Raw genomic sequence first — 27314 nt, 5'->3', positions numbered from 1 at the left:
TTCCCTCTGGAAGCTTTCAGTTATAGAAAGTAGAAAGGGAGACAGTAGGGTCTTTCAAAGGTACTGCCAAGGCCTTTTCCTGTCCCCTTAATAAGTGTGGTCTATAATCTCTACAGGAAGGACTCAGCTGAGTGGGAGTGACCCACTGCCAGGAGCAATAGCATAGATGACAGGGGAAGATGGGACAAAGATGACCTATCAGTAATGGGCTCCAAGCAGAAGGAAGAGACCTAAAGGCAGGGGTCTCGGCAGGGTATTTTATTGGATAACTGGATTTGGAGGGAGAGCGCACACTCCCCGTGCCCACCACTAGGGGCAGCATGAAACACAGTCCACACTGCTGTCATGTGGCTACCCGTGGGTGATGCTGCAGGCTGGGTGAGTCCTCTGAGCAGGACATGTCCCTAGGCATGCCAGAGACACCGACAGAAATCTGATCTTGCCACAGTGGAGACCAAGTGCTGCCAGACGACGTGTCGAGGGGATGCCCACCCCCACCCCCATTGGCCATACCTATGTGATACTAGGATCATTAAATTAGGGATGGGAAAAGGGACTTCCTGCAGTGGAAACAGAGGTATAGACAGTGTGACATACTCTAGGTAGAAGAAATTTGCTTCGAGGCATGAAATAGGAGTGTGTTGGGGGTCGGGGGTCGGGAGGCTTGAACTCGGTCAGGGCCTACACAGGCTGGAAGTCTTCCTACTGAGTGACGTTCCCTGGACCCTTAAAATATTTATTTATTATTAGCATCTCAAAGCAGGATTTTATCAAGTTGCCTTGGTTGCCTTTGAACTTGCCATCCTCCTGTTTCAGCTTAAGTACCTTGGATTTCAAGTATGTGTACAGGGCTTAGAAGTGCCTTTCAAGGGATCTTCGGTCCTTTCCTGAGGAAGAAAATAAAGTCCAGAGAAAGCAAAGAGCTTGTCTCAAGGAAAAAACAGCCCAGAGGCAACGGGATCACACACATAAAGCTTTTAAATACACGTATGAGCCCAGCCGTTTGCTGAGAGCCTTCCTAGGGCTTCCATTTTATTTCTCGTCACTTTGGGTTTAAGAACTTGAATTCCTCCCTTGAGGTCAGGCAGCCTTAAGTCCTAGCAGATACATGACTTATCCCCATCCACCTAAACCCAGGAAAAGGGAGGTGGAAGCTAAGTGGAGTGGATCAAGGTAAGGACCCAGCACACGATGGACCTTAGCTCCCCTAGGAGGCTTCTACTGGTACTTCCTTGGACAAGGAGGTCACAGGGAGTGCAGCGAGGGTGGGGTCGACCCTACAGCTGGTGGTGAGGCCTCAGCTCCTACAGGAGACCCCAGTTTGGCATTTCTGCTGCATTTGCTACAGCCTAAAGCTGCCGAAACCTCTTTAAAGAAGCTCTGCAGCCCAGCTTGGAGCCATGGGGTGTCGGTGCTGGAGCTGAAAGGACCCACTGTCCCTCCCCTTCCTCACTGAGCTTGGCTTTAGGTCAGTAGTGGAGTACTTGCTTAGTATGCCTACAGCACTGAGTTTGATTTTTTTTTTCTTTTCTTTTTAGCACTAGGGAAGGGATGCATGCCTTTCCAGACTGGCGTGCTTAGCTTGAGGAGAAGGGAACATCCTTAACACTCTGGGGAGAGAACCAAGATAAAGGGAAATTTCCACCTGGAGCTGTTCAAAGGGTGACAGGTGCAGTCAACTGTCAACTGTACCCATTGTCCAGATGAAGATCCTGAGGCCAAGTGGGAAGTTAGCTCCTGCTCAAGAAACAGTCGGTAGATTCCAAGGACTCGGGGACAGAACGACCACACTCGAGTTGCTACCTGCTCGGCACGACCACTGTGGTGCAGTGCCAAGTCTAGCAGAGCTCCCACTACTGGGCCCTCTTGCATAGAGAGGGCTTAGGAAGCCAGTACAGACAAAACAGGCTTTCCCATCCCCTAACCCAGGCTCCTGCAGGTGTGATCCTTAACCTTGGGCCCTTGGATACATAGCTCACCCTGGAGTGCTGCTCAATGTACGAACAAGCCATGGAGGAGTAGAGCCAAGATGGAGTAGCTATTGCCTCCATGACCCAGAGCGCTTAGGGTGGAAGGGAAACCCTTACAGTCCATCCCATCTCCACCTGAGGCAGATTTGGCTCCAAAATCCATGAAAATCCAACACTTGGCTCCATGAGTCTGATTTTTTGTTTTGTTTTGTTTTGTTTTTATATATAAAAATAACAAGTTTTCCTCCAATCCTTGCTCTGGGAAAACATGCTATGCTCACCATGTCATTTTAAGTATGCTCCCTCCACCCCTGGTCCTGTTGGACATGTGCCATGGCCATAGGGTTCCTGAACAGAAAATGCTGAGGACTGAGGAAAGCCAGCAGGACCAGGCAGGCGGACAGGCTGCCCCAGCAGGGGGTGAGGATGGCTGTCAATCTTGCCCAGTGACTTGGTGATTGCTGGAGTCTGGACCCTTACCCCCTTCACAACCCACGAGGGTGCTGCCTTCATTGATGGAGGTATGCATCCAGCCAGATGTCGCCAGACTTCTTCAGGGACCTGAGAGGTAGGGATGGGGATCAGGGACTCAACTGGAAGGCATTAGCATCCCCCTGTGTCCCATAAGAAGTGTCCAGTGAAGACATTTCTGAGTTCCCATCCCCCGGGACAGGCAGCTGTGTGGGGCCAGGTACTCATTAACCAGAGTGGAATCTGGACTGCAACAAGGAGGTGCATGGCAGGTGGCCAAGTCGGGTTTGAGCCTCAGCGGGTCTGGCCATCGCTCCTCTGCCTCTCCCCATTGGGCTCTGTAACCCAAAAACGTGGGACACAGAAGCTACTCCATCAGGATGCCAAAGATAAGCACAGAAGCCAGGAAAAGAATAATATTTAGCTGTCTGCAGGTCTAGTATCCAACCTCTGTTCCTACTTCCAAGGCTATTCCTGGGGGCTGAGCCCACTCATCACGGCCTGGACAAGTACAAGCACTTAGTGGCCCTCAGCGCGCTCCTACCCCAGGGACCTCTGCAGGGCCTCTATCTGGAGTACTCTTCAGCCAGGTCCCCTCTACCCAGTGACCAGTTGTCTCTCTGCTTCTCGCCTCTGCTCACACACCGTCTTCGCCATACTTTACGCCTGCTATGCCATGAACAACACTACACCCTCCGCCTGCCCTCTGCACCCCCTGTCCTGCCCCCACCCTAGTTCTCATTCTCATTATGTTTTTAAAATGGTTCTCAAGTTCTGTCATGTACTCGTTTAAACAGCGCGTGTTTGTTTAACCACTAACACTCCCTCTCGTCCCACTCAATGTATGCATATGTGTTGTCCCTCACTAAACCTGGAGCTCACTAGCTCGTAAGTGCCAGGGATCCCTGTTTCTGCCTCCCAGCACTGGGCTTACAGGCACATGCCGTCATTCCTGGATGTTTACATGGGTTGCTGAGGGTCTGAGCTCAGGTCTTCATCAATTCCAAGGAAAGCACTTTACCTACTAACCCTTCTCCCCAGGCCTACACTGCTTGCTTTCTGTTTCTTCAACTAGAACGTAAGTTCTAGCTCCCGGGACACAGCCTCTCAGACTGCCAGACTCACTGCCATGTGAGCCCTCCATGCTGTGGGGAAAGGGGAGCACTGGCTAATCAGGAAAGCTCTAGAAAGTCAGTTCTTAGGAAGGGCCCCCTCAGAGGACAAGGGTGCAGAAGATGCTGACCTAGTCAGGAGAGAGCCTTGGAAGAAACTAGGACATGCAACCTGAGGGGCCCAGTGTAGTCTTACCCGATGATATCCACCAGGGCGGTGAGGAAGGGCTTCACCTCGTAGTGTAGACCATGCTTGGCGCAGAATGCCTTGACCAGGGGGGCCACCCTCCGGTAGTTGTGCCTTGGCATCGTGGGAAAGAGGCTGGAAGGGCAGACCAGATCTGAGTAGGGAACCACCAGAGGGAGCCCACCCAGGCCACATCTTCCAGGGACCCCACAGAGTCACCCCATACCCAGCAAGCCCTCCAGGCCACACTCACTGGTGTTCAATCTGGAAGTTGAGGTGCCCACTGAACCAGTCAATGAAGAGAGAAGGTTCCACATTGCAGGTAGCTGCCAGCTGCCAGGGTCAGGAGGGGTACAAGCGAGAGAGGTTGGCTTAGAACCTTGACCCCACCACCTGGCAGCCTCAGCCGAGCCTGATCCCTCCCAGTCTATGACTCCCCAGCTGGGATACCCTCCTACCAGGCTCCTCAGTACCTACCTGAGAGCTAGCCCAGTCCCGATGCTTTTCGTGGCCAATCTCCTTGGGGATGTGGTTCATCTGTGTGATCCACACGAACCAGTGGCTCTCCAGCACCCTGTGAAGAAGGCTTCAGTACCACTCCACATGAAGCTCAGAGTGGAAGCTGGCATGCATCTGAACCCAGACCTGGGCCCATCTATACCATGGGAGTACCTAGTTGCTCCCACCTTAGCATTTAAAGAAATTTCATAGAGCAGTGTCTTTAGTGAGGCTAAGCCCAGGCCAACCTTTCTCAAGAGGGTCACCCACAGAGCCATGACCAAGCCAAGCTTCTGTCCTCAGACCTGCCAGCCCTAGGGTCTGGCCCCTCTGCTAGTGTTTGATTATGCGCATTAGCCACCTGAAGAGGTGGTACTGCCATCCATCCTGCAGAGGGACAGCAGGCAGGACATGGAGGGCCGTGGTCAAAGTCCCCTGCCACCTGTGTGAGACCTCCCCACCCCCTGTAACTCTGAATCTGGCCATACCTGACAGCAACGAAGAGGAGCAGTGTCCCAGTGGCACCATAGAAGGGGGAGTAGGACAAGAAGAAGCGGGAGTAGAAACTGGCAGCCCACAGCAAGTCCTACGAGGAGGACAGAGGCAGTGTTGAGTGGCCTCCATGGGTTGGGGGACCTGGGAGGCAGGAGGAAGGGCTGGGCTCATTCAACTCCCATTTGCTTCAGGGCTCTGTCCCTCAATGGGCTCCTGCTACTATGGCTGAGGAAAAATAAGGGTCCCCTCCTTATCAACAGGCAGGACTGACCATGGCAGTGGCCTTGAAGGGTGCACTAGGGAAGCCTGTGCCTGAGACACATTTGCCTGGCAGTCAATCCAGTGATTCTACCTAGGAAGGGGGCTCTTCCACAGCACGTACAAATCACACCAGTGCACACACATATACACTCATTCGTTCACACTCAGGGATAGAGAGTGCTGTCCCCTGAAGCCCTCTCCTAGAAAGCTACATGCTCCCCGAGCAGTACCCACTCACCGTCCATTGCATGCACACCAGCATGTATGCCAGATTTTCAACTTCAAAGTTCACCAAGGTGAGCAGCGGTGGGCCAACTGCAAGAAGGGAGCATAAGGGCATGCAGGAACAGGGATGGGCTACCCAAGTGGTGTGGGTGGAGAAGAGGAGGAACACCCAGAGGACATAAGTGCTGACCTCACACTGAGCTGAGCTCACAGTTCCCACAAGGCCCTATTCATACTCAGTCCCTTGCTGGCTGGCTCATGGCCCTGTCTCCCACCTCCCTTGTCCCTTGTGTAGGTAAGGAGCCAGCCTTACACATTCCTGCCCTTGAGTCTACCCTGTCCTTGTTTGCAGAGGCAATTACAAAATACTTTAGGACTCTGGACAACCCTCACTTGAGGGCAAAGGGACTCTAGGGAGGGTGGGAAAGAGGACAGTCAGAGCAGAAGGTGGCTGGGAGCCTTCAGGATGGCAGCATAGGCTGAGGCTCAGCTCTGTCACATTCCCACCCACCCCTAAGGGCCAGTAGGTACTCACTCAGGAAGAAGTATAGATGCTGGTGGTTGTAGGGCAGGTATCTGCGTTTCTTCTTGCCATACTGTGGAGACAGGCGTCGGCTGGGGAGAACAGCTCTCCAGGCCAAGATCAGGGGGCTGGCTGAGGCCAAGGTCAAAGGCAACTCTAGATTCTAGCCACTGAGCCACTCATCCTCAGGTGGCTAGGAGATGGGGGAAGGGCTGGGGCTAGAGCTAGACCGCAGGATGAACTGGGGAGCAAGCATGAGGTCTCAGGCCCTGCCAAGTCCCCTCAGCTGCAGGCCTCTCTTGAGAGCCATCATGGCCCATCCCACCTACCTCCACAGATGACTCCCCCAGGAGGAAGACAGGTGCGACAGTCACGTCTGGATCCTTGTGGAAGATATTGGGTTTGGCATGGTGCTGGAAGTGGCGGAAATTCCACCAGTGGGCAGAAAAGCCCTGTGGGGAGAAGGGATCTCAGGGGTCGTGTCAGACTGTGATCTGACTTGGTGCCCGTGACACTTGAACAGACCCAGCCCAGATGCCCACCCAGGTCCACACTCACTTTCAACTGCCCCATCACAAACTGCTGGGCCACATGGTTCCACCTGGACTTTGGGAAGATGGAAGCGTGGCCTAGATCATGCTGCAGACACCAGCACTGGGCCTGGGGAGAGAACAGGTCAAGAGTAGAGGCGGAAGGTGCCAGTCTCTACTGGCCCCAGAGGTCAACCCGCGGCTAGGGCTTCATGCGCTACTGAAACCAGTTGCCTCTTTACCCAGACCAGTGCGACTGAGTTTGGTGGTGCGCCTGCATCGAAACGTCAGGGTTAGAAACATCATGCCTCTGAATAATGGGTTTAGAAGCAAACTTTCTGTTCTTCTCACAGTGTCCTGTCTCCTGCTCCCCTGGATCCCCCAAGGCAAATAACACAGCCTACAATTCTCCACCCTACCTGAAGCAGGCCATAGACACAAGGGCTCTTCTTCCTCAAGGCCTGAAATCATTGCTTTCTTTTTCCCTTTTGCCTTGGCGCTGACCATGAAGAAGGGCTATCTTATCTAATAAGAGCTTATCAGACCCATTTCAAAAAGCATTCCATCCCACACCTGGGAAGGAAGAAGGCCTCAGAAAGAGGTCAAGAAGACTGAGCAGACGCCTTGCCAGGATTCTGAGCCGGTCTGTTTCCACTGCCTCAGATTCTTTCACTCTATTTCCATTACACAGACCTTCCGTGTTGGATCCCATTCCTACAGGCTGTTCCTGCTTTACAGAACATATATGTTTTAAAAAAAAAAAAAAAAAAAAAAAAGGGCTGGAGAGATGGCTCAGTGGTTAAGAGCACTGACTGCTCTTCCAGAGGTCCTGAGTTCAAATCCCAGCAACCACATGGTGGCTCACAACCATCTGTAATGAGATCCGATGCCCTCTTCTGGTGTGTCTGAAGACAGCTACAGTGTAGTTATTAATAAATACATCTTTTAAAAAATACTACTTTAAAAAATATTAATAGATGGCTCACTCTGGTCTTTGCTCTTTAATCTGAAGGCTTCTGTGTCACACAAGACTATGATGAGATAAATTTTCTACGTTTTTCTCTTGCTAATCTGTTTTGTCACAGGAGTGTTAACTGTGACCTTTGTGACAGGCAGCAAAGGATTATCTTTTCTTCACCTACACAAGTCTTGTCACACATAGGGCTGTGGCACTCTGGATCTGGTGGATCTTAAGGGCCTCTGGCGTCTCACTTTCTCATTCACCCATTCACTATTCATCCATTTACCAATCCATTCTTTCATTCATAAGAGAACCGTCCTGCGTCTCCACATGTTCTGAACCCCACATCTGCTGCGCTGTCTTAGAGTTACCTGAGAGATGGCCAGGATGAGGGCAGCAAGGACACTGGACACCCAGCCAGGACCCAAGAGGTAGACGATAAGCCAGGCCAGCAACTCCATAGCCAGGATGTGGCCCAGCAGGAGTGCAAAGAAAGTGGTATCAGCTTCAAACAGCTTCATGTCCTCTGCTGCCTGACGCAGGGCTCGGAAGTCCTCGATCAGCTGGGCCTGTGGCAGGGAAGCCGTCCAGCAAATGAGGAAGCAGGGACTGCCACAGTCTCCAGAAACTTACCATTGCTTCCTTATGCCTCCCCACTTCCCACTGCTGGGTGATAAATGGAGGAACAATAATACCAGACAGGTACGGCCTGAGGAACTAGCTTGTGGCCAAGTCTCTCCCTGGCCCCAAAGATGTGGGGTGGGTGATAAGCAGAAAAATCAGAGCCAATAGAGGAAACCCCTTTAAGCTCAGAAATATCCTCATTGGAGGACTGGGTTTCCACTGTGTCTGGAGCAGAAAGAGAGCTCACTGGAGACCCACGGCAAGTTCCTAGCTAAGTCAGGCTTAGAACGCTTACCTCTACAGAACACTGCTATGAATTCACCTTTGACTGTGGCCCGGAAGGGGGATCCAGCCCCAGCCCCAGCCCCAGCCTGCATCCCCCAATAATAATACAGAACAAGCTGATACTGGCAACAGGCAATGTCCCCAAGACCTCCAGCTGTTCCCTCACATTCTGAGCTCCATCCTGGCTGGGTTCCTCTGGGGCTAGCTCTCCAATCAACAGGGGTCTCAGGAACTTGCGCACAAAATGGAGATCCTGGTGGAAGGCGTGGAAGGCATCCTGAAGGAGAACAGACAAATCAGTGAACAGCTTAAGTAGCGCCCAGGAAGAACCAACAGAAACAAGAAGAGGAAGCCATTGAGGGGCTGGAGAGATGGCACAGTGAATAAGAGAGCATTTGTTGCTCTTGCAGAGGACCTAGATTAGATTCCCAGCATCCATATGCTGGTTCCTAACCACTAGTAACTCCTGTTCAGTGGATCCAATGCCTTCTTCTCACCTCTGTGGGCACTAAGCATGCGTGTGTTACACATAAATACAAGCAGGCAAACAATCACACACAAAAGTTGAATAAATCTAAATTTTAAAAATAGGGGGAAAAAGGCTGTTGATCGACAGACAGAACAGTCAGACAGAAAGTCAACTAGATATTGGGCAGTCATATACATAATACCAGGAGAGTAAGCCTTACCTATGAGCCCTCTCTAGTCCTCCCAGGCCCCAAGTACCCTGTTTAACAGCCCTCACTTGCCATGCCCCGTCTGCATCATCGAGTACTGGTTTTTTTCTCAATATGCCTGAAAGAACTCCAGAAAGACTAAGTCCATCCATGAACAAGTTTAGCCCTTCTGAAAAGCTTTCTGTGTGCCATAGCCTTTTTTTTTAACAGCATATAAAATAAGGTTTGGCTCACAGATGTTAACTTTATCCAATTCTCACTGACACAGCAGTGGGTAAAGAGTGTGTGTGTGTGTGTGTGTGTGTGTGTGTGTGTGTGTGTGTGTGTGTTTGTCATTGGAGACCTCAGAGCCACTTGGGGTGGATCAATGGTGGGCCATACACATTGAGTTCTTGGGTTTAGGCAAGAAAGGTATTTAAGCAATCACACTTAGTTGATTAGTTGTTTTAAACCTTTGGAAACAGGGTCTCATATAGCCCTGGATGGCCCCAAAGTCACTAAATAGCTCAGGAGAGAATGACTTTGAACTGATCCTCCTGTCTCAGTCTCGCTAGTGCTGGAACTACAGGCATGCGCCACCACACCCACCCAGTTCACATGAGTGTTCAACCGAACACAGGACCTCCATGCGATGCTAACTAAGCAGTCTGCCATTCTCAGCAGCTCGTGTCATTTCCTTTAAGTACAGAGAAGCCTGACACTCCTGTGTCTGTCTATAATAATTGGTCAGGGGTAAGGAGAAATACAGGAAACAGGAAGAAGAGGGCAAGAGGACAGCCGATAAGGAGAAGGTGGCCAGGCCCCTCATCCCTCCAGTCTCAGTCTTGTTCTTCCGCCTTACTCAAACCATTCGTTGTTTGCATATGCTAGCACATCTAGCCCATTTATTGGTCACAGCTGCTCTTCTGACTTTTACTGTTGCAATTTCAAAAGCAGAGAGGGAGACTGGATGGCATTGTCCCCATGGCTCTGGGCAAGGAGATTAAGGGCCCTTCCAAGGTGCTAAAGGAAATACCTTTGCAAAAGTCTGACAAAGAACAGGAGCCTCCTATTGTCTTGCATCAGCTTGTGTAGGTTGAAACAGAAATGACTTTGTTAATACAGTCACCCCAGTGCAGTCACCGAGCTAATCACCCTGATCATTGTACACTGTAGAAAGGTGCTGAGATGCCTCACTGGACCCTGAACAGGGCTCTTATTAAGTGTCTATTAAAAATAAAAGGTTGAAAAGATGCTCAATGGGCAGAGCGCTTGCTGGGAAAGCATGTGACCTGAGTTCAAATCCCTATCACCCAGATAGAAGTCTGGGCATAGCCGTGTGAGTGTGGAACCCAGCGCTGGGGCAGGGATTGGGGGAAGGCACAGACAGGAGGATGTCTGGAGCTTGCTGACTACCAGTGTGACTCCAGATTCAATGAGACCTTTTCTCGGCAATGGGATAGAGAGTAAAAGAGCCGGAGGCCCATAGTCCTCCTCCGACTTCCCATACATGTGGGTGCTCATATGCATTCCCACATGCATACATCACACAGAGAAAGGGGAGAGAGAAAGTAATAAAAATAATTGTAAAATAAATGAAGCTGAAAATGGCTGTAACTCCCATAGTTACTACCAGGACATTTCTGAGGAGTCCTTGGAGGAAGGAATCTATTTAGAGGCTATATCCAGTCTACTCTAGGGTCACTGACCCAAGGCAGGGGTTGGGGTGCAGGGAGGGTGTGTTTTCCAAAATAACTCAGGCTGCCTGGTTCCCTGGGGCTCATTAAGCAATGAGAGTTATAAAAGCATAGCCCCTCATTTCCTCTGGAGATGGAGAGGCGGGGACACAGGAAGAGGGCAGAGAGACGGGAGAATGGGGTTTCACAGGAAGCTGCCTGGGCCCAGGCTCACTGGGGATTGGTCTTGGGGTTCTGCTGACCCCATTTTCATGTGACTTTGAGCCAGTTCATCCTCCTGCAGCGGCCTCTACTTCCTGACTTCAGGACCCTTCTGAAATGGGACTGCTCAGCACAAACTTTATTGCTGTCTTTGTTTCTAAGACAGGGTCGCACATAGCCAGGATGATGCTAAGCGTCTGATTTGTCCATCTCTGAGTGCTGGGATTACAGGTGTGCACCACCACTACTTGATCATTGGGGATCAAGTCCAAGGAATCTGTGGGTGCCAGACAGCATGCTACCAACTAAGTTACATCCTCAGCCTTCATATGATGGTGATGATGATGATGATGACGATGATGATGACGACGATTATTATTATTAGCTGTAAAGCACACCTCAGTTTACCACTCTTAGGTGTAAGGTCCTGGATATTACAGGACCTTCCTGCCAACGTGTAGCCATCTATCTCCAGAATTGTCTCCTCTTCCCCAGATGAAATGCTATACCCATTAAACTCCTCCTTCCACATGGCTCTAGCCTTATTCCAGGAACCCCACTCAAATGGAGTGAGAAAGCATCTGTACCTTAGTGATTAGCCCATTTCATAGCATAATACTCTCAAGGTTCTTCCTTGCTATATCAAGTGCCAGAGTTTCCTAAAGCTGGTGGTGATTTGAAACTTCCCCGTCTGGATACAGAGCCTGGGGCATGGAAAGACAGATAGACAGATAGACATTCTCTCTCTCTCTCTCTCTCTCTCTCTCTCTCTCTCTCTCTCTCTCTCTCTCTCCCTCCCTCCCTCCCTCCATCCCCCCCACCTCTCTCCCTCCCTCCTCCCCCTCCAACCTCTTACACACATAGAGCCACCCACTATGTCAACAAAACTCAGACTCTTAGAAATATGCCTAGGGTCACAACCCATATAGACACCATATGAAAGATACAGCCTCCTGCACAGGTGTGCACAAGTGTGCATAGTAGGTAGGTGAGCAGAACCAGGCTCTCCCAAAGGTGTTCCAGTCAGCTCAACACAATAAAGTGATAGGGCAGGTATGAGTCCCTTGGGACCAGGTCTGAAATTTCCATAGTGAGTAGATCAGGGCTTAGCTGGTGAGAAGGGGACAAGAAGGTGGCCCTAGACCCTGGGACAGAAGGCTGGGGCCTTGGGAGTGGAGTGGGCATGGAGACTATGTGTTATCAGGAAGCACCCATAAGGTGGGTCCCTAAACTCAGTACCGGCAAGGGACTTCCTGGAAGCTAGCCTGGGTCATATGGATTAGTCCAGTGGTTCTCAACCTTCCTAATGCTGTGACCCTTTTATACAGTTCTTTATGTTGTAGTGAGCCCCAACCATAAAATTACTTTCATTGCTACTTCATAACTATAATTTTGCTACTGTTATGAATCATAATGTAAATATCTGTGTTTTCCTGGTGGTTCTAGGTGACCACCCCTGTGAGAGGGTCATTCATCTCCCCCAAAGGAGTCACAACCCACAAGTTGAGAACCTCTGAACTAGTCCTTTCTAGGATCGAGGACCAAGGGTGAGGGAGAGGGGAAGACTCAGAAAGGCTAAGGTATATGTATGTCAAACTTTGTGACCTCACCCAACACACACATTTTAAAAGAGTCAAAATGAATGAAATTGAAAATCTTTCATTAAGTCTCAGATAAGAAGAGTGGGTAGAAAGTGCTGGAATCAAAAGGCATATGGGCTAGAGAGGTGGCTCAGTGGTTAAGAACACTGGCTTGATTTGTAGAAGATCCAGGTTGAGTTTCTAGCACCTACATGTGGGGTCTCACAAGCATCAGTAACTACAGTTCCAAAGAATTCAACACCTTCTTTTGACCTCTGCACACATGTGCACACATATGTACCAGGCACATAGATACCTGCAGGCAAAACACCCATACACACAATTTTTTTAATCTAAAAAGAACTGAAACAAAACAAACAAAAAGGCAAAGCAACCCAGTGACCCCTGCAGGCTCCGTTTCCAGATACACCTGGCTTGGCAAGTTTCCAGGTACAGATAGTACGTAGACAAGAGCCAGCCCTCCCCACCTCCCAGGGCAGGGCTGTGAACTACTTCTGAGGTGAGCATTGGTGAGCCTGCTTGAGACACCTGCCCCAGAGGAAGAGTTTGCAGTGGCAGAGCTGGGGTTTGAACTTGAATCTGCTCTCTATGATGCCCACACACCCTCGGAATATGGAAACCTCTAAGTTCAGACCACCAGTGCCTGTGCCCTGACCCCAGCCTCACTGTGAGCTCCATGTAGCAGCTGACTGGGGTCTGGGAGGTGGGGTACAGTCTGGAGCCAGCTCTCCTGCAGAGATGGAACCCGTGATTCCATTTAGGAGCCCCAGACAAGTTCGCTCCACTCTTCTATCCACATTTTCTTCTTAAGATGGAAAACATTAACATATGTCTCACAGGCTGCTGGGAGAACTGATTTGGTGGGTAAAGCACTTAGAAGGGGCCTAACGGCTAACACGAGCCCCACTGACCAACTCTCTTCTGTGCCCCCAGGGCCCTGCTATGCACCTGCTGCTGGCAGCCATGGGCTGCAGGTATGAGTAGAGAAGTGAAACTGTGATGTGTTTAGTCAAGAACCAGCTGAGTCTCAGGCTAAGAGACAGGAAGGATGGAGGGTGGGGGAGTCAACCTCCTTTTACCCCAGGCACGAGGGAGAGGAAGGAAGTCCTGGTTTCTGGCCAAAGAGTAGAGAATATTCCAGATCAGCCAGGAAGGTGGGTGAGCACGGAGGGGTGTTGGAGCTCTGATAATCTAGGCCTACACTTGCTGCCCATTTATACCTTTACTAGGGGAGGCATAGGGTCTCCAAGGATACCTCTAGGTTATCTCTGCCTCGGTTGCTCTCCAGATGGAGGAGAGACAGGAAGGACCAAGGCCCTGCACTCAATTGCCACCCTCTCCCCAGCACTGCCTTCGAGAGGCCCAGTGAGGAAACATTATCTGTGACCCTCATTACAGATGGAAAAACTGAGGCAAGGACAAGGAAGCAGGGACACAGCTCTGTAACCAGGACCCATGGCTCTAGTTTGTGCAGTAAAACCCAACCTAAGAGAAACTGTCCCAGACCCCTCGACGTCCCTGGTGTCCTGGTGAATGGTGGGAATATGTTTGATCTGTCAGCCAGAACCTGTGGCCTCCGAGATGTTGCTGGCTCAGCAAAGACCTGAAAATGACCCGGCCTCTGGCACACAGTCCTCCCTCTCTCACTGGACTCTGGCTTTACCACTGGGGCCTGACTCTTTTATCAGAAACCCAAAGGCAGCCCGTGGACTTCCCTCTAAGGAAAGGAGAGGGGAGGCTGCCTGATACCCTGAGGTCACTCTCATTCCCACCTCTGCACTCTACATTCCTGCCCGTCACAGTCCTGACTCCCACTCACAGGGAGAGAACGGGCACTTCGGCCCGCAGAGGACACCTGTAAAACAGTGAGACCAGTGTCAGGTGTGGTGGCTCGCACCTGTACTCTCAATACTCAGGAGGGAGATGGCAATGGAACTCTGTGAGTTTGAGACCAGCGTGGTGTATATACTGAGTTCTAGAACAACCAGAGACGCGTAATGAGATTCCGTCTCAAAACAAAACAAAACAAATGCCCACTCAGGCTGCAGAAAATGACTATTCGCTGAAGTAGGACTTTCAAAGCAGCCAGTGTGGTTGGTAGGCACAGGGTGTGGGCAGTGGTGCTGGGTGGTTGAGGCCACCCTGTCTCCCAAGCCTCAGAGCATTCTAGTCCATAATCCTCATCCCTCTCGGCTCCCATCCAGACATAGACCCTCCCTCTCAAGCCCAGGGATGAAGGCCTTGTTTTACGGTGCCATGACACTGCCTATCTTCTGCTCCCAAACTCTTTTATCTACACAGCAGAAAGGACCCAATCTCACAAGGTTGTTAGAAGAATTAAGTAAATTAGTATATCTAACATTCTCAGAACAAAGCCTAACCAAAAACTGTTGGCTGAATTTACTATGACACAGCCTCTGATGGTGGTGCTGGCCACCCCTACTTCTAGCTCAAGTCATTCCCAAGGGGCCACTGAAGGTGGATGCCAGGTGGCTCAAATCTGCTGGGGTTTGGATTCTTTTAGGACTGACAGTGCTCCAGCCTAACGGGCACCATGGACTGCTGGGAAATTGCTCCATAACCACACCAGCTGAGAGCAGGGCTTCATTAGTCGTGGTAACCGGTCACCCAGGGAATCCAAAATGAAAGCGCTCTTATTGCTGTCACACTGAGGGGGAAAGAGAGTCACAGTGTAAGGACAAGTCAGCTCCTTCTCTAAAGGGAATACGGAGGTAACCTGAGCATCCTTTGGTTTTGATACTGGATCTCACATAGTCCAGGATGGTTCCAAATCAATGTGTAACTGAAGATGATGCGCAAACCCTCACAATCCTGCTTCCACCTCCGAGTGCTGCCCCGTAAGGCTGGACTCAATGGGTTGTTTTGCTCCTTTTTTAAAACTTTCACTCCTGGGGCCTTGAGCATGCTCAGCCAGCAGTCTACTACTTAGCCATATCCTCAGCTTACAGAGCCAATTCTAATGTCCCCTACTAGTGTCCCTACTAGTATTCACATATCCCTGACCACTGGCCACATCCACATGTAACTGGAGCTGAGTTACTCTGTTACTTGGTCTGAACTCCCTCGCCAAGGATGCTCACCTTCCCTTAAAGGCTTTGCTCTTCTAAAAGGTGATCTGTGTGTGTGTGTGTGTGTGTGTGTGTGTGTGTGTGTGTGTGTGTGTGTGTGTGTGTGTGTGGGGAATATGTATACATGAATGACAGTGCACACAGAGGCCAGAGATGTTGGCTCTCCTGAAGCTTGATTACAAGGGTTGTGACCCACCCAGTGTGGGTGCTGGGAATGGAACCTGGGTCCTCTATAAGAGAGTAGCATGAACTCTCAACCTCTGACCTATTTCTCTAGCCCCAAGAATCCTTGTATTTGAAGACAAGGTCCTATGTGTCCCAGGCTGGGCTCAAACTTGCTTCATACATGGGGTGACCTTGAGCTCCAGATCTTCTGGGTCTACCTCATAATTGCAGGGGTTACAAGTAGATGACACTACAACCAAGTTTATGCAGCACTAAGGACAGAACCTAGAGCATCATGAACACAAGGCAAGCAATCTACCGGCTAAGTTCTATCCCGCCCTTTGGAGATCCTTTTAAACATACATCCGAACCCTTTGGTTTCCCTGCTCTGCCCTTCCGGAATCTCCTCCTTCTTTAGAATAAACCAAAGTCCTTCTAGGAACAAAAATATCCAGTGAGCTTGGCATGTCTGCCTTTCGACTCCCCTTCCCCATGACTGCTCTCAGATGCAGCGATGCTGTATTCCTTAGGTATGGGTGGAATGGTCCCTCTCTGAGCCTTTACTCTAGCTGATCCATCTGTTGGACACTCCTTCCCCCAAAAATGTTTTGTTCATAGCTGCATCTGCAGAAGCAGGGGGTGAGGGGAGAGCACACAGGAGATAGTTGCCAGTGCATTCAGGAAATCCCATTACTGAGGAAGCAATGTGGGGCAGAGTATGGCTGTGCATTCAGATCCCACAGCTGCCACTGTTTCAAGGTACATTGTTTGTTTGAATCTCTTTTCTCATCTGTAAAGTGGGAGAGCAGTAGCAAACCGCCTTGCTGCTAGGGATCCTGAAGACGAAGAAATAGCGTCAATAACAAGCAATGAATTTAGAAGCTAGCACACAGTAGATGGTTGGTATGTGGCCCTCCGAGACTGGGAGGAGCTGGACCTCTCTGGCTGCCTCTTCTCATCTCAGGGTTGCCTATGACTCTTAGACAAACCTGGCCCAGGGCCCAGAGTACTCTCCCTAGGGCACCAGGCTCTGTATCCCAGGATGGCCACAAACTGACTTCATGGCACAAGAACTCTGGGAATTTCCTGGCAGGAAGGCTTCTGTTGCCTGGACATGAGAACAGCTGATGGGTGGCTGGGCTGATACAAGTGGGCAGCCACATCCCACCCTTAACCTGAGCTCCAGGATCTAGGATGGGATACCTAGCATCTAGACTTGACCACACCGGGCACTGGATTGGTTCAACCCCCAGTATTCCTTGTGGGTTCATCACAGACAAAGCCTTCTGAACTTAGACTCCTTCCAACCTTAGACTTGAGTACACCAGGTATTTTTAACAACTCTACCCCCAATGTCTGGTGCCGGCCGATAGCAATCTCTTCCTATTACAGGCAGGGTCAGAGATAGACAAGCTCACCCAGAAAAGGCTTGGGAGTGCTGAGACTGTCCCACTGCACTCTCCAGTCTGCATACATATACTCTAAAAAGCAGTTACCGAACAGACAACTACGACAGAGTAGCATGATTGAGCGAGGTGTGGTCTTGCCCTAGGCTGACTTGCCATATAGCCTAGCTATCCCCACCTGGCCAATGGAGAAGCTAAGGTTGAGAGGAGCGCCTTCAGTAGCAGAGCCAGAGCCCTGCTACAAGATGCAGAGAGATGTTTTCTTAACAGACCTTACTGGCTGTGAATCGAAATGGTGGCTACAGTAAAACCATTAGATAGAGGTCTCAGGGCACTGAGCTAAATATAAAGTTAGGGGGTTGGGGATTTAGCTCAGTGGTAGAGCGCTTGCCTAGCAAGTGCAAGGCCCTGGGTTCGGTCCCCAGCTCCGAAAAAAAGAAAAAAGAAAAAAAAATATAAAGTTAGGAATCCCATGTAGGAGACCCCTGTACAGGCCTGGCCCTAAGCAAGAAAAAGCAGGCAGTGCTCTCTGCTATCTTTCTCCTCTCCTGCCCAGCATCCTGTCCTATGCTATAACATGATCCTCACAGGGTTACAGGGGCTCAGTGAGAGGGGCTGTGGCACCTCGTGCCCATCATGCTCTGGTAGAAAGAAGGTACGCACATGCACGCACGCACGCATGTACGTGTACACACACACACACACACACACACACACACACACACACACAGTATGGTCCACAGGTTGATGATTTTCAGGAACCTTATCTCAGTTGCCTGGAGTGAATCCAGGAGAAGGACGGTGACAGTAAAGTCCTGGGACGCAGAGAATCTTCTCTGATGCCCCCAGGTTCTTCCACTAGAGATCATGCCCTCCAGTCTTAATGATCTTCCTGGTACCCGATGTGACTAACCTACAGTTTTGGACAGTTGAGGACAGAGCATACGGTCTCAACCTTTGTCCATGGAGTGGGACTGAGGGTCTGGGAAATTGCTTCACCACTGGGCTCCAGCCAGACAGTCCTTCAGGCCAGTCACATCCCTCCTTGTCTAGAAATGGACTGCGAATGGGAAGCTAGAGTTCCCAGGGGCCAGTCCGAGCCTGGGGTGACTGTGCTTCCCATGGAGGCCCACCCAGCCTGGCAAAGTCTTCCCACGTGTAGCTGCCAGCCCAGCAGAGGTGAGTCACTGGCCCTCAGAACAGTCCACACAAATGCTGGATAAGCCACAGACCTCCAGGCCCTGCCCAAGCTCTGCTGCCCAGCCCCCAGTCTCTGATGGCATATCCCTATCTGCTAGGGACCCAGCCCTGCACCTCGCTCTTGGAAGCATCAGATAATAGTCTGAGAGGCTTGGAGCGGCGATGAGACCCTCAGTACAACAGGGAGGTACTTATCTAGAGTAGAATCTGCCCCTCATGGCACACCCACCTCTGTGGGCCCATTCCTGCCTGAGACCTATTTATTGCACAGACTGACTCAACAGCTGGTCCTCCGTGCAAGAAAGAGACCACCTTATCCCAGGCTCCATCTCAACTCTGGAGGTAGGGAGTAGGGGTCAAAGGTCAGAAGGAGCAAAAAGGATGCTAAGGTCCGCAGGTGGAATGAGACTCAGAGCCTATGAACCACATCTCCCTCCCCACCGCTAGCACCAGGCTCCACCCCGCCGGCAGTGGGTTAGCTTACCGTGGCGTCCTCCGCGCTGTGGTGGCCGATGAGGCGGCTACCCCCTGGGTGCCGCTGTGCCCAGCGGCTGATGTCGTAGACGCGGCGCTCGATGACCAGCCACTTGTCGCCTGGTAGGTCATGCTGGCGGATCTGCTCCCAGCGGAAGATGGGCAGGGGCGCCCCCAGCGGTGCGGGCCCCTCCCGTGGCCCGGGTCCCCCACCGGGCTCCCCGACGCCGCCCATGGCCGCTATGCACAAGTCCTCCGGACCCCGGTACGTGGCAGAGGTCTGAGAGACGGAGAGAGGCGAGGTCGCAATCGGGGGTCTTCCTCCGCCGCCGCCTGCCCTGCCGGCCCCGCCCTGCCGCTGCGGCCGCCGTACGAGCGTGCGCCTGCCCGGCTCTCCGCGCAGGGAACTTTTCCCTCCCTTATAACCGCGCTGACAGCGCTCGCCTCGCCCGCCCCTCGTCCCGGCCCCCGCGCTGGCCAGTCCCGCTCCCGCTCCAATCCAGGCGCGGCGCCTCCACATCTATTGGCTGCCCGGGGAGGGCGGTGTCTCGAAGGGACTCGCCCCACCCTCGAGGGCCTGGGGCCACCACACCCGGCCCTGCCCCCGGGGCACTGTCCCGCCCCCCAGTTTCTCGGACTCTGGGCTCCACCGAGAAAGCGGGGGATGGGGACCCAGCACACACCGAGTCCTGCAGGCCGCTGCGCTCAGGCGCACCCCTAGGGGCCTGAGAGGAGCCCAAGTCTGAGCCCTGAAAGGCTGAGAAATGTAGTTAGGGACGTCACAGGTCTTTAGCCATGCATCCCAGGTGGCTAGAAATGAGGACACTACCTCTGAGTGACTGTCGACAGGCTCCAAACAATGGACCTCACCTCCCAACAAACCCTCAACATGCACATGAGGAAGCCATCTAAAGCAGTGTTGGAGCTGTTGGCTGCTTCTCCCCTCTGGCTGCACACAGGATTGGGGATACCCAGGTTGGCCACTGCAGAAGAGCAGTAGATGACACTGGTGCCTGGAGGTCTGCAGTTCATGAGATGAAAGAATGGTCCAGTTTGCAATGGGTGGCTTGCTTGTTAACTGCCTCACAGTTCTCTCCCTTCATGGGGTCCTGTTTTTGACTTACTAAATTCAAATCCTCTTGAGAGTGTGACTACATTCCCAATTGTACCCTGTTACTTTGAGATAGACATCCAGTTCCTTAAAGCTTTCACAACTGGCAAACCTGAAGATCCATCAGAACTTCCTAGAGGGCCAGTTAAAACAGACTCCCGCACACCACCCTAGTGTGACTCAGGGCAGAAAGGTGAGGCCTGCTTGTTGGGAGAAAATCTTTTCAGAGCCTTAAAGTGTATTTTTTTCTAATATGTTGACATTTCCTCTTGGATCTACCGAAGGATTTGTAGGAGACCTGACCTAAGGCACCCTTGTGGATACCCAGTTCACCTGTGCTTCTTGCCTATATAAGACAGTATATGCACATAACCTTCACACATCCCCCCATACACTTTAAACCGTCTCTGAATTCCTTGTAATGTCTAATGTGATGTAGATGCTCTATAAATAATTGCTCACTGCATCGTTTAGGGAACAATAAGACTAAAGAGGCTGAAAGCATTCTGTCCAGATGCAACTGTTACAGGCCTAAATCCACAGGACAAGGGAGAGAAGCAGAGGCCACCAACACCAGAAACTGTTGGCCGGATACCTGGGACCTGTGGCATGAGAGGTGACATCAGGGCCAGCCTACATACACCCTGCTTCCTTCACACGGAGTGAGAGGAGTGTGGCACAGTCCAGTCCTACAGTCTGGAGATTGCCAGACTTGTTTTCAGAACATGTCCAATGTGCTGCTGTTGTGTTTTAGACTGCAGAACTCACAGAGAAGGAAAATCCGTGATATATGTGTCACGGGCAGACTAGAGTTAGCAGAAAGGCGCTTCTTGGTTGTCTCTAGTTTGAGGAACTCTTGCTTTGCTTAGCCAGGACCAATAGGCCCAAGATGTTGCCACAAACGGGAGCTGTTTAATCCCTTTCTATGAAGGTTCTTCAGAATCCTAGAACATGTTTTTCCTGCACACCTGAGGTTACCGGAGCCCTGGCCAAAGAGGATGGATGGCATGTGCTGCCCCCACATGGTCATAGTGAGGACTGGGCTAGAGAAAGCCCGCTCTTCCCAGGTGAATGCGCCTCTTGTATCCACACTTGGATGCCCATAGTGTATGGGCCTTGTTCTGTTCTCAGCACCTCTCACTACTAAGATGTGGCTGACTCAAAGGCCATTCAAGGGTTTCTTCCCTGTAGGCTTGGCCTGGACTCACGTATGGGAGGTAAACTGGGCAGACTGGGGAGATAAACCAAGGACAAGGCTCTAACCATGCTACCCCTCTTCAGTCCAGCATGGAGTCTACAGGTGGTCTGGCACTCTCTACACCTGATCTAGCTGTGTGTTCCCATAAAGCCTAAACTATGTGTGACCTTTCTCCACCTCCCACACAAGCAGCTTCCCACTTTAGTTCTCTGTAGGTCTTGGGGTCACCCCTAGGTCACTCTGTCTCTCTGGTCTCTGACTCTGGGGAACCTGCAACTTGCAGAGAGTCAGGGGTTAGGGCAGCTTGAGGCTCCATTGTCTGTCCCCAAATCCCCAAATCTGGGCAGCCGAGGCTTCTCAGACCACTTGGAAAGGGAGAGGCATCACTCGACATTCCTGAGCTGCCATTGGATCACTGCCAGGGTGTGTGAGTGTAGGAGGGAGAGGGAGGCCAGCCAAATGGAGTGCTTTTGGGGGGGAGGGGGCGACAAGCTTGAGGTTTGAGAGTCCCCTTGAATGCCTTGAATACAGGCCCTTACCTCTGTCCCAGCTGGATTCCTCACTGTTGTAAGCTTTCACCCAGGCCTCTGGTTGGATGCCTGGAAATCACCACCCCCTACAGAGCCACCAGCTACTTACTGTCCTGGAGCCAAGAGATGTTTGTGCAGTGCCAGGGAGGCTCAACAAGCCAGATAGGCAAGCAGTGGCTTTAAGCAAAAGCTCCAAAGCCACCAAGAAAAAGCAGTCCGGGAGCTCAGGCAGCAGAAGCACAAAAGGGGACTCAAGTCAGAGCTCTAGGGTTTGGCTTGAGTCACAGATCTCACCATGAGTTTAGTTATTAGTTCGGGGTACAACTCTTCTGAGAAAGGAGGGGCACAGAGGCCAGGGCACCACAGGATTATGTAAAGGCTGTTTGTTTGAAACTATTTAGGCCAGCAACGACAAGCCTATCAGCAACTATGGTGAAACACAGCTCCTTAGAACACCTTGGTAGTAGCCAGACACACAGAAATGTGCAGTGAAGGGGAGAAGACCCCAAATCACTACTCAGGACACAGATCGAAGCCCAGGGAGCAAACACCTCACATCTGTTAGAATGGTTACTACCAAAACCAGCAAAATAATTTTGGCCAGGAGGCAGAAAAGTTGGGGCCCTGGGGTATTGTTGGTAGAACTTTAAAGTGGTACAGTCACCATGGAAAAAGTATGGAGGGTCCTCTAAAACAAAAACAAAACAAAACAAATAAAAAAACCCTACCATATGAGCCAATTTACTAATGGTCGTTTATTAAAAGGATTCTATGCAAGGTCTCCAAGGGATATTAGCATATGCATCATTTGGTACCAGTAACCCATGTCTGTCTCCAGTGAATGGATAAACACAGTGGGGTGTTACACATACATTAGACTATTACTAAGCCTTAAAAAGGAAATCCTGTCATCTTACAACATGGACGCATATTGACATTACATTAAGTGAGACAAGCCAGCCACTAGATCAATCTTGCTGATTGCATCTACAGCAAATCTCCAGAGGCGTCAGATTCACAGAGGCAGAAGGCAAGATGCTGAGGACCACAGTCTAGGGACAGGAGAAATAGGGAGTTATTCAGTGGACAGAGCATTTGTTTTGAAAGATGCAAAATGTTTGCAGATTGGCTTCATGACAGTGTGAGAGTATGCCTAACACAACTATAATTCTACACTTTAAAACGTGTGACAAGATTGTGTTTAAAAAAAAATAAGTACAGCAGGGATTGATTTGTGGAAAAAGGACTTCCTGTCAAATCTGATGGCCTGAGTCCAGATCCACAGAAATCTTAAAAAGCTTGACCCAGTAGTCCATGCCCATAATCCCTATGCTCCTAGTGGGAAGGTGGGAGAATTCTCAGAAGCTAGGCTGGCCTATGCATCAACAGACAATGAGAGACTCTGCCTCAAACAAGGACCAAGACAATATCAGAGTTGTCTTCTGACGTGTGCACTCATGAATGCACAACTCAAACACCAAATGCATGCATGTATGAACGAATGAATGAATGAATGAACGAACGAACAAACGAGGGAAGATTATGGGGAAAAATAATAACCCCAATTCATAACTGAGAAAAGCAACTTACTCCAAGGTCACAGCCCTGGCAGGATTCAGATCAGGGCTGATGGTGAATTATCTCAGGGTGCTGCACCAAATTCAGGGCTAAGGAGAGCTCAAATGATTCCTATGTGCCAAGAATTCATAGAAACCAAGTGGGTTATCTAGAAAATTTAAGAACTGGTGTGGCAGTTAGCCTCCCAAGTCATCGCCAAGAGTCAAAGCCCTGAGCTACTACTTCCAGAGTAAAGGAAACCTAGGTTCCAATTCCAGCCCTGTCTCTGTTTCTTCTGTTTTGTGTGTGTGGTTCTGGGGATCAAACCCCAGGCCTTGAATTAAGCACTCTAGCACTGATCTACCCCCCCTCCTTTTGCATCAATTAAAAGAGGTATAAAAAAAAAAAAGCCTACACACACTGAGTGTTCAGTATAAAAACACAAAAGCAAACAAACAAAAAACACCAAGAGGTGGTTAATACTACAGGTCCCAGAGACTTACCACCTCTTTGTGACTTTCTTTTTCTGGAGCAGGGTAGGGCCTTCTGTTTGCTAGGCCAGCCTCTACCATTGAGGTAAATAAACCCCAACCTCAGGATCTCTGTGTTCTCCAGTGGCCTCTATCCATTTACATAGGGGATAATAGCGTGTTTTAACATCGCTAAGAGGCTGAAATAATGGGTTCACAGAGAGGGCTGGGAGCTATGACTAGTGCTTAGATATTAATTGCTGCCAGCAGGGTGTGGCTGTGTTGATGGCTCCACCTGGGATCCTATCATGGCCAATGCTTTGTAGAAGTAGGACAAGTCAGTCAGGGGAGTAGGGTCCTCCATGAGCTTCTGGGATGTCTCCTGGTACCTCTGTGGTCCTGCATATGGTTGGGCTCAGAACATAGAAGTTAGGGACTGATTAAGTCCAGTGCTCAGGTTTTGATCCCCACTTGTCCCCAGGTGAACAAGGAGATGACATAATCATGGGATGCCATGGGGATCCCATACAGTATACCATGTCCTTCCCTGACACCCTTTGGTTTTTACTTTCCTCCATCCAGTAACCTGGATGTATTATTGGTATGCTTGTCATGGCCAATGTCCAGCAGAGGAGACCCCAGTATTGGTTAGTGAATAAGTGGCTATGACAGGGTTCTGGTCAGTGAGGGTCTATGAGGGCTGGGGACACAGCAAAGGACTCGAGTCACAGTGGAGCAGGGAGGAAATGTGAGGAGCAGTGGAGGTAGCAGAGTCCTGGGAACAGGCTACTGGCCAGAGAACATGTGAAGGCAGAGGACCTTGACAGAGCTCTGGCCAGCCCCCAGCTAACTACCATCTGAATGCACCTGGGCCTCAGGCCAATAGAGAAGTTTCCGTAGGCCACTGACAACCTCTGACCCAACCCAGAATCTGCTGCACCCTCCTCCCAAGGAAGCACAAAGCCCTACTGGTTGGGCAGGGAGCAGGAACCACATGACATCTCTCTCCTCAGTCCTACTCTGAGGTCTCTCAGGACCCTGGTTACCCCTACCTCTTTCCACTTGTGTCTGCCATGCCTAGCACTTCTGGAGTCTCCACCTGACCTGTGACAGGTAGAATCAATTAATGCACTGTCCTGCCAAGCCCAGGAAGCATGGATGTTTTGACTCCAGGATTCTAGTAGACTTGGGGTCATCTCTAAGGGCTGGGGGATTCACAGGTCAGAGCTGAACCCAGAGAGTGGCAAACTCACGCCAATCCCTACAGCCCCATGAAAAGCTAAGGACAACTCCAACAGTCTTCCCCACTGCAAGAAAGTGGTAGTAGCCGCGGGGGCAGTTTCAGGATTTGGGTTTAATCCCAAGCACGAGGCCAGTCAGGAAAGGATTTGATTTCATTCCTTCAGATGCCCAAGCCCTGGCCAGAGCCCCAGGGCACAGGAGTGAAGGCCACTGCCGCCTAGCCCCTACCAACAAAGCCTTCCTTTATTAAATAGAGATCGTGTTACATTCCATTTGAAGGAAAGAGGGCGTGGTGAGGGGTATGTCCAGGTTGGATCCCCCGAGCCCACTTCCCAGTGGGCTGGGATGGATAAGGTAGGGTCCGTGTCCTGCTTGGCCCGCCCTCTCCATCCAGTCCCAAACACAGGGCCCCTACAGCCTGGATGGCTGCCCAGGTCTACATCCTCAGGTTCCTCTGGTGGCATACTCTGAGAAGAAAGGACCCAGATTCCTGGCAATTTTAGGAACAGGGCTTCCTGAAGATGGTGTTGAAGTGGAGAGGAAGGGGAGAGGGAGGCCTCTATGCAGAAGAATGGAGGAGGGGTCCTGGACTCACCTTCAGAGCATTCTGGGGCAGTTATCCTCCACCTTGTTCAGAATGGAGACACTTGCCTGACCACTTGGGCATTCTAATGAGGCCACTTGGGAACAGTGAGAAAATGGCCACAAGGGGGTGCTGGTGTCCCAGGGCTTAGAGGCTGTGGTAGAGCACACCCTGGAGATCCAGCCACCCTAGAACAGTCCCTTTCTGAAGATGTGGCAGCAAGAGAGCATTGGTAAGCAGCAGGGGTTGTGGTGGGGGTACTGGCTACTCAAGAGTCCTCTCCTGGGGCTGGGCTCCTTGTTCCAAGTGCCTTGGTCTTCGGTGCTTTCTTGAGATTCTCTTGTTGGCTACAGAGCTTAGTGGGCAAGAGGGGTCATCTCATGAAGTCCAGGCCAGGCTGTCCTTTTGTCTGTCCCAAGAGGGATGGGTGGTACTGGCTCAGAACTGTCTCTACAGTCTGGCTGTTTATCTGTCCTTTCAGCTTATGGCTCAGAGCTGGGTCCAGGATTTCTTGTTCGTCTGTCCCAAGGCAGCTGTTTTCTCTAGCTCAGAGCTTACTTCAGGCCTGGGGCCATGCCCTAGGCCTCCTGGGGGAAGAAGCCAAGCTTGGCTAGTGACATCCCCTTCCGCAGCCTCATGATCTCCCAGAACATCGGCTCAGCTGCAGACAGAGAGGACAGTTCATGGTCACTTCAGGCAACTGCCCTGGCCTTCTCTCTGGCTTTGAGCAGGGCAGTGATGTGAGAAACCCCTCAGCCTGGTCAGACATCCATGCACTACACACCGTTGTTTTCATAAAAGGCTTAACTACATTTCTCCACCTTGATCCAGAGCAGTAAGCAGGGCCCAGAGCCTTAGTCCTTGTGTCTGGAGAAGGACCCCTTTAAGCAAGGACTGAGAAGGCAGGAGAGCCATTTCTGGTGGACACGAAGAAGTAGGCGAGAGTCACGGGAGAGACCCACCATGAAAGAACTTTGAATGTCAAAGCTAGTAACAGGAATGCTGTCTTTGCTGCCATAGAGAGATGTCTATGCAGAAGAAAGAGCAGCATGACCCAGATAATGTGGAAGGCACAGGTTTGCTGGCCCAGTGAGGCAGAACCCAGCACCAAGGAGGATCAGGGACACTCTGTTAACCCACAGTGCTCCCCTTTTCTGGTCTTCTACTGGAGGAATCAACCCTAGGTTCCTGCCTCTGCTGCTGCTGACAAGTAGACTTGGGAGGCTCTTAACCAACCCATTCTGCCCTGTCTCTCTCCCTTGGGCACTATTCCTTGAAAAGACCACTAGGGGTCACTCACCATCTTGCCGAACCAGGCCTTGCTGGATGTAACGCACATAGGTGAAGAAGTTGCATACTGCAGTGATCTGTGGGGAACAGAGAGGGCGGACCCACCAGATTCCCTGCATTCTGGCGCCCCTGAAAGCCAATGTGGACCCTATTCCACAACAGTAAGTCCCAGGTGCCTGGCAGAGCCGGGGGTGGCGGTGGGGGTGCTCTCTGACTCTACTACTCCACTGTTCCTAAGAACACCTGCTGCAGCTGGCTGTTACCGCGCAGCCAGCGAGACGCAGACACTCGCCGTGCCCATTTTACCTGCCATAAAGACTGCCGAGCGTGGAGTGAGAAAGTGGCCAGGCTGACAGATGGGATCAGAGCAGCCGGCCCTAACAGCCAAGCTCAGGCCTCTGTGGACCTGCTCCTTTGGAGCAAGGAGGTCCGGGCCCTCCAGACAAACGAGGTGCCATGTGTAATTTCAGGAAAAGCAATTAGAGTCACTTCCCTGAGCAGCCCTGGTCCCTAAGCTTGAGGACAAGTATGGCTAGAGAGGCCTGTTCCCAAAAGGAGGTCAAGGGGATACAGATTGAAAGAAGAAGTCAAAATATCACTATTTGCAGATGATATGATAGTATATTTAAGATCCCAAAAGTTCACCAGAGAACTACTAAAGCTGATAAACAACTTCAGCAAAGTGGCAGACAAAAATTAACT

At 51.0% G+C, this 27314-nt stretch overlaps 1 protein-coding gene and 1 long non-coding RNA gene across 2 annotated transcripts; both read right to left on the bottom strand.

The window, feature by feature from the left end:
- Positions 1-243: 243 nt before the first annotated feature.
- Positions 244-19072, bottom strand: Fads3 (fatty acid desaturase 3). Its single transcript, XM_032891583.1, has 12 exons — positions 18642-19072; positions 8309-8419; positions 7605-7802; positions 6301-6402; positions 6072-6194; positions 5755-5815; positions 5233-5309; positions 4727-4824; positions 4218-4314; positions 3994-4073; positions 3750-3875; positions 244-2531 (listed from the first exon to the last, which is right to left on the bottom strand). The coding sequence occupies exons 1-12, from the start codon at positions 18864-18866 to the stop codon at positions 2480-2482; spliced, it is 1350 nt and encodes a 449-aa protein (XP_032747474.1). The 5' UTR covers positions 18867-19072; the 3' UTR covers positions 244-2479.
- Positions 19073-24876: 5804 nt separating this feature from the next.
- On the bottom strand, positions 24877-26690 carry LOC116893635. Its single transcript, XR_004387000.1, has 2 exons — positions 26623-26690; positions 24877-25983 (listed from the first exon to the last, which is right to left on the bottom strand). It is a non-coding gene; the product is annotated as an uncharacterized LOC116893635 (long non-coding RNA).
- Positions 26691-27314: the final 624 nt, after the last annotated feature.

This window comes from Rattus rattus, chromosome 2 (assembly GCF_011064425.1).
Source record: "Rattus rattus isolate New Zealand chromosome 2, Rrattus_CSIRO_v1, whole genome shotgun sequence".
Lineage (NCBI taxonomy): Eukaryota > Metazoa > Chordata > Mammalia > Rodentia > Muridae > Rattus > Rattus rattus.
The sequence above is the reverse complement of the archived record's forward strand: the minus strand, read 5'-3'. Positions and strand labels throughout refer to the sequence as shown.

Bases quoted from the DNA above. Each gene is read 5' to 3' on its own strand.
- Fads3 (XM_032891583.1), bottom strand. From the start codon at position 18,866: ATGGGCGGCGTCGGGGAGCCCGGTGGGGGACCCGGGCCACGGGAGGGG. The intron at 6,403-7,604 runs GTAACTCTAAGA...TTCTCTCCCCAG, and splicing joins TCATCCTGGCCATCTCTCAG to GCCCAGTGCTGGTGTCTGCA. The intron at 4,074-4,217 runs GTAGGTACTGAG...TGACCCTGGCAG, and splicing joins GGGACTGGGCTAGCTCTCAG to CTGGCAGCTACCTGCAATGT.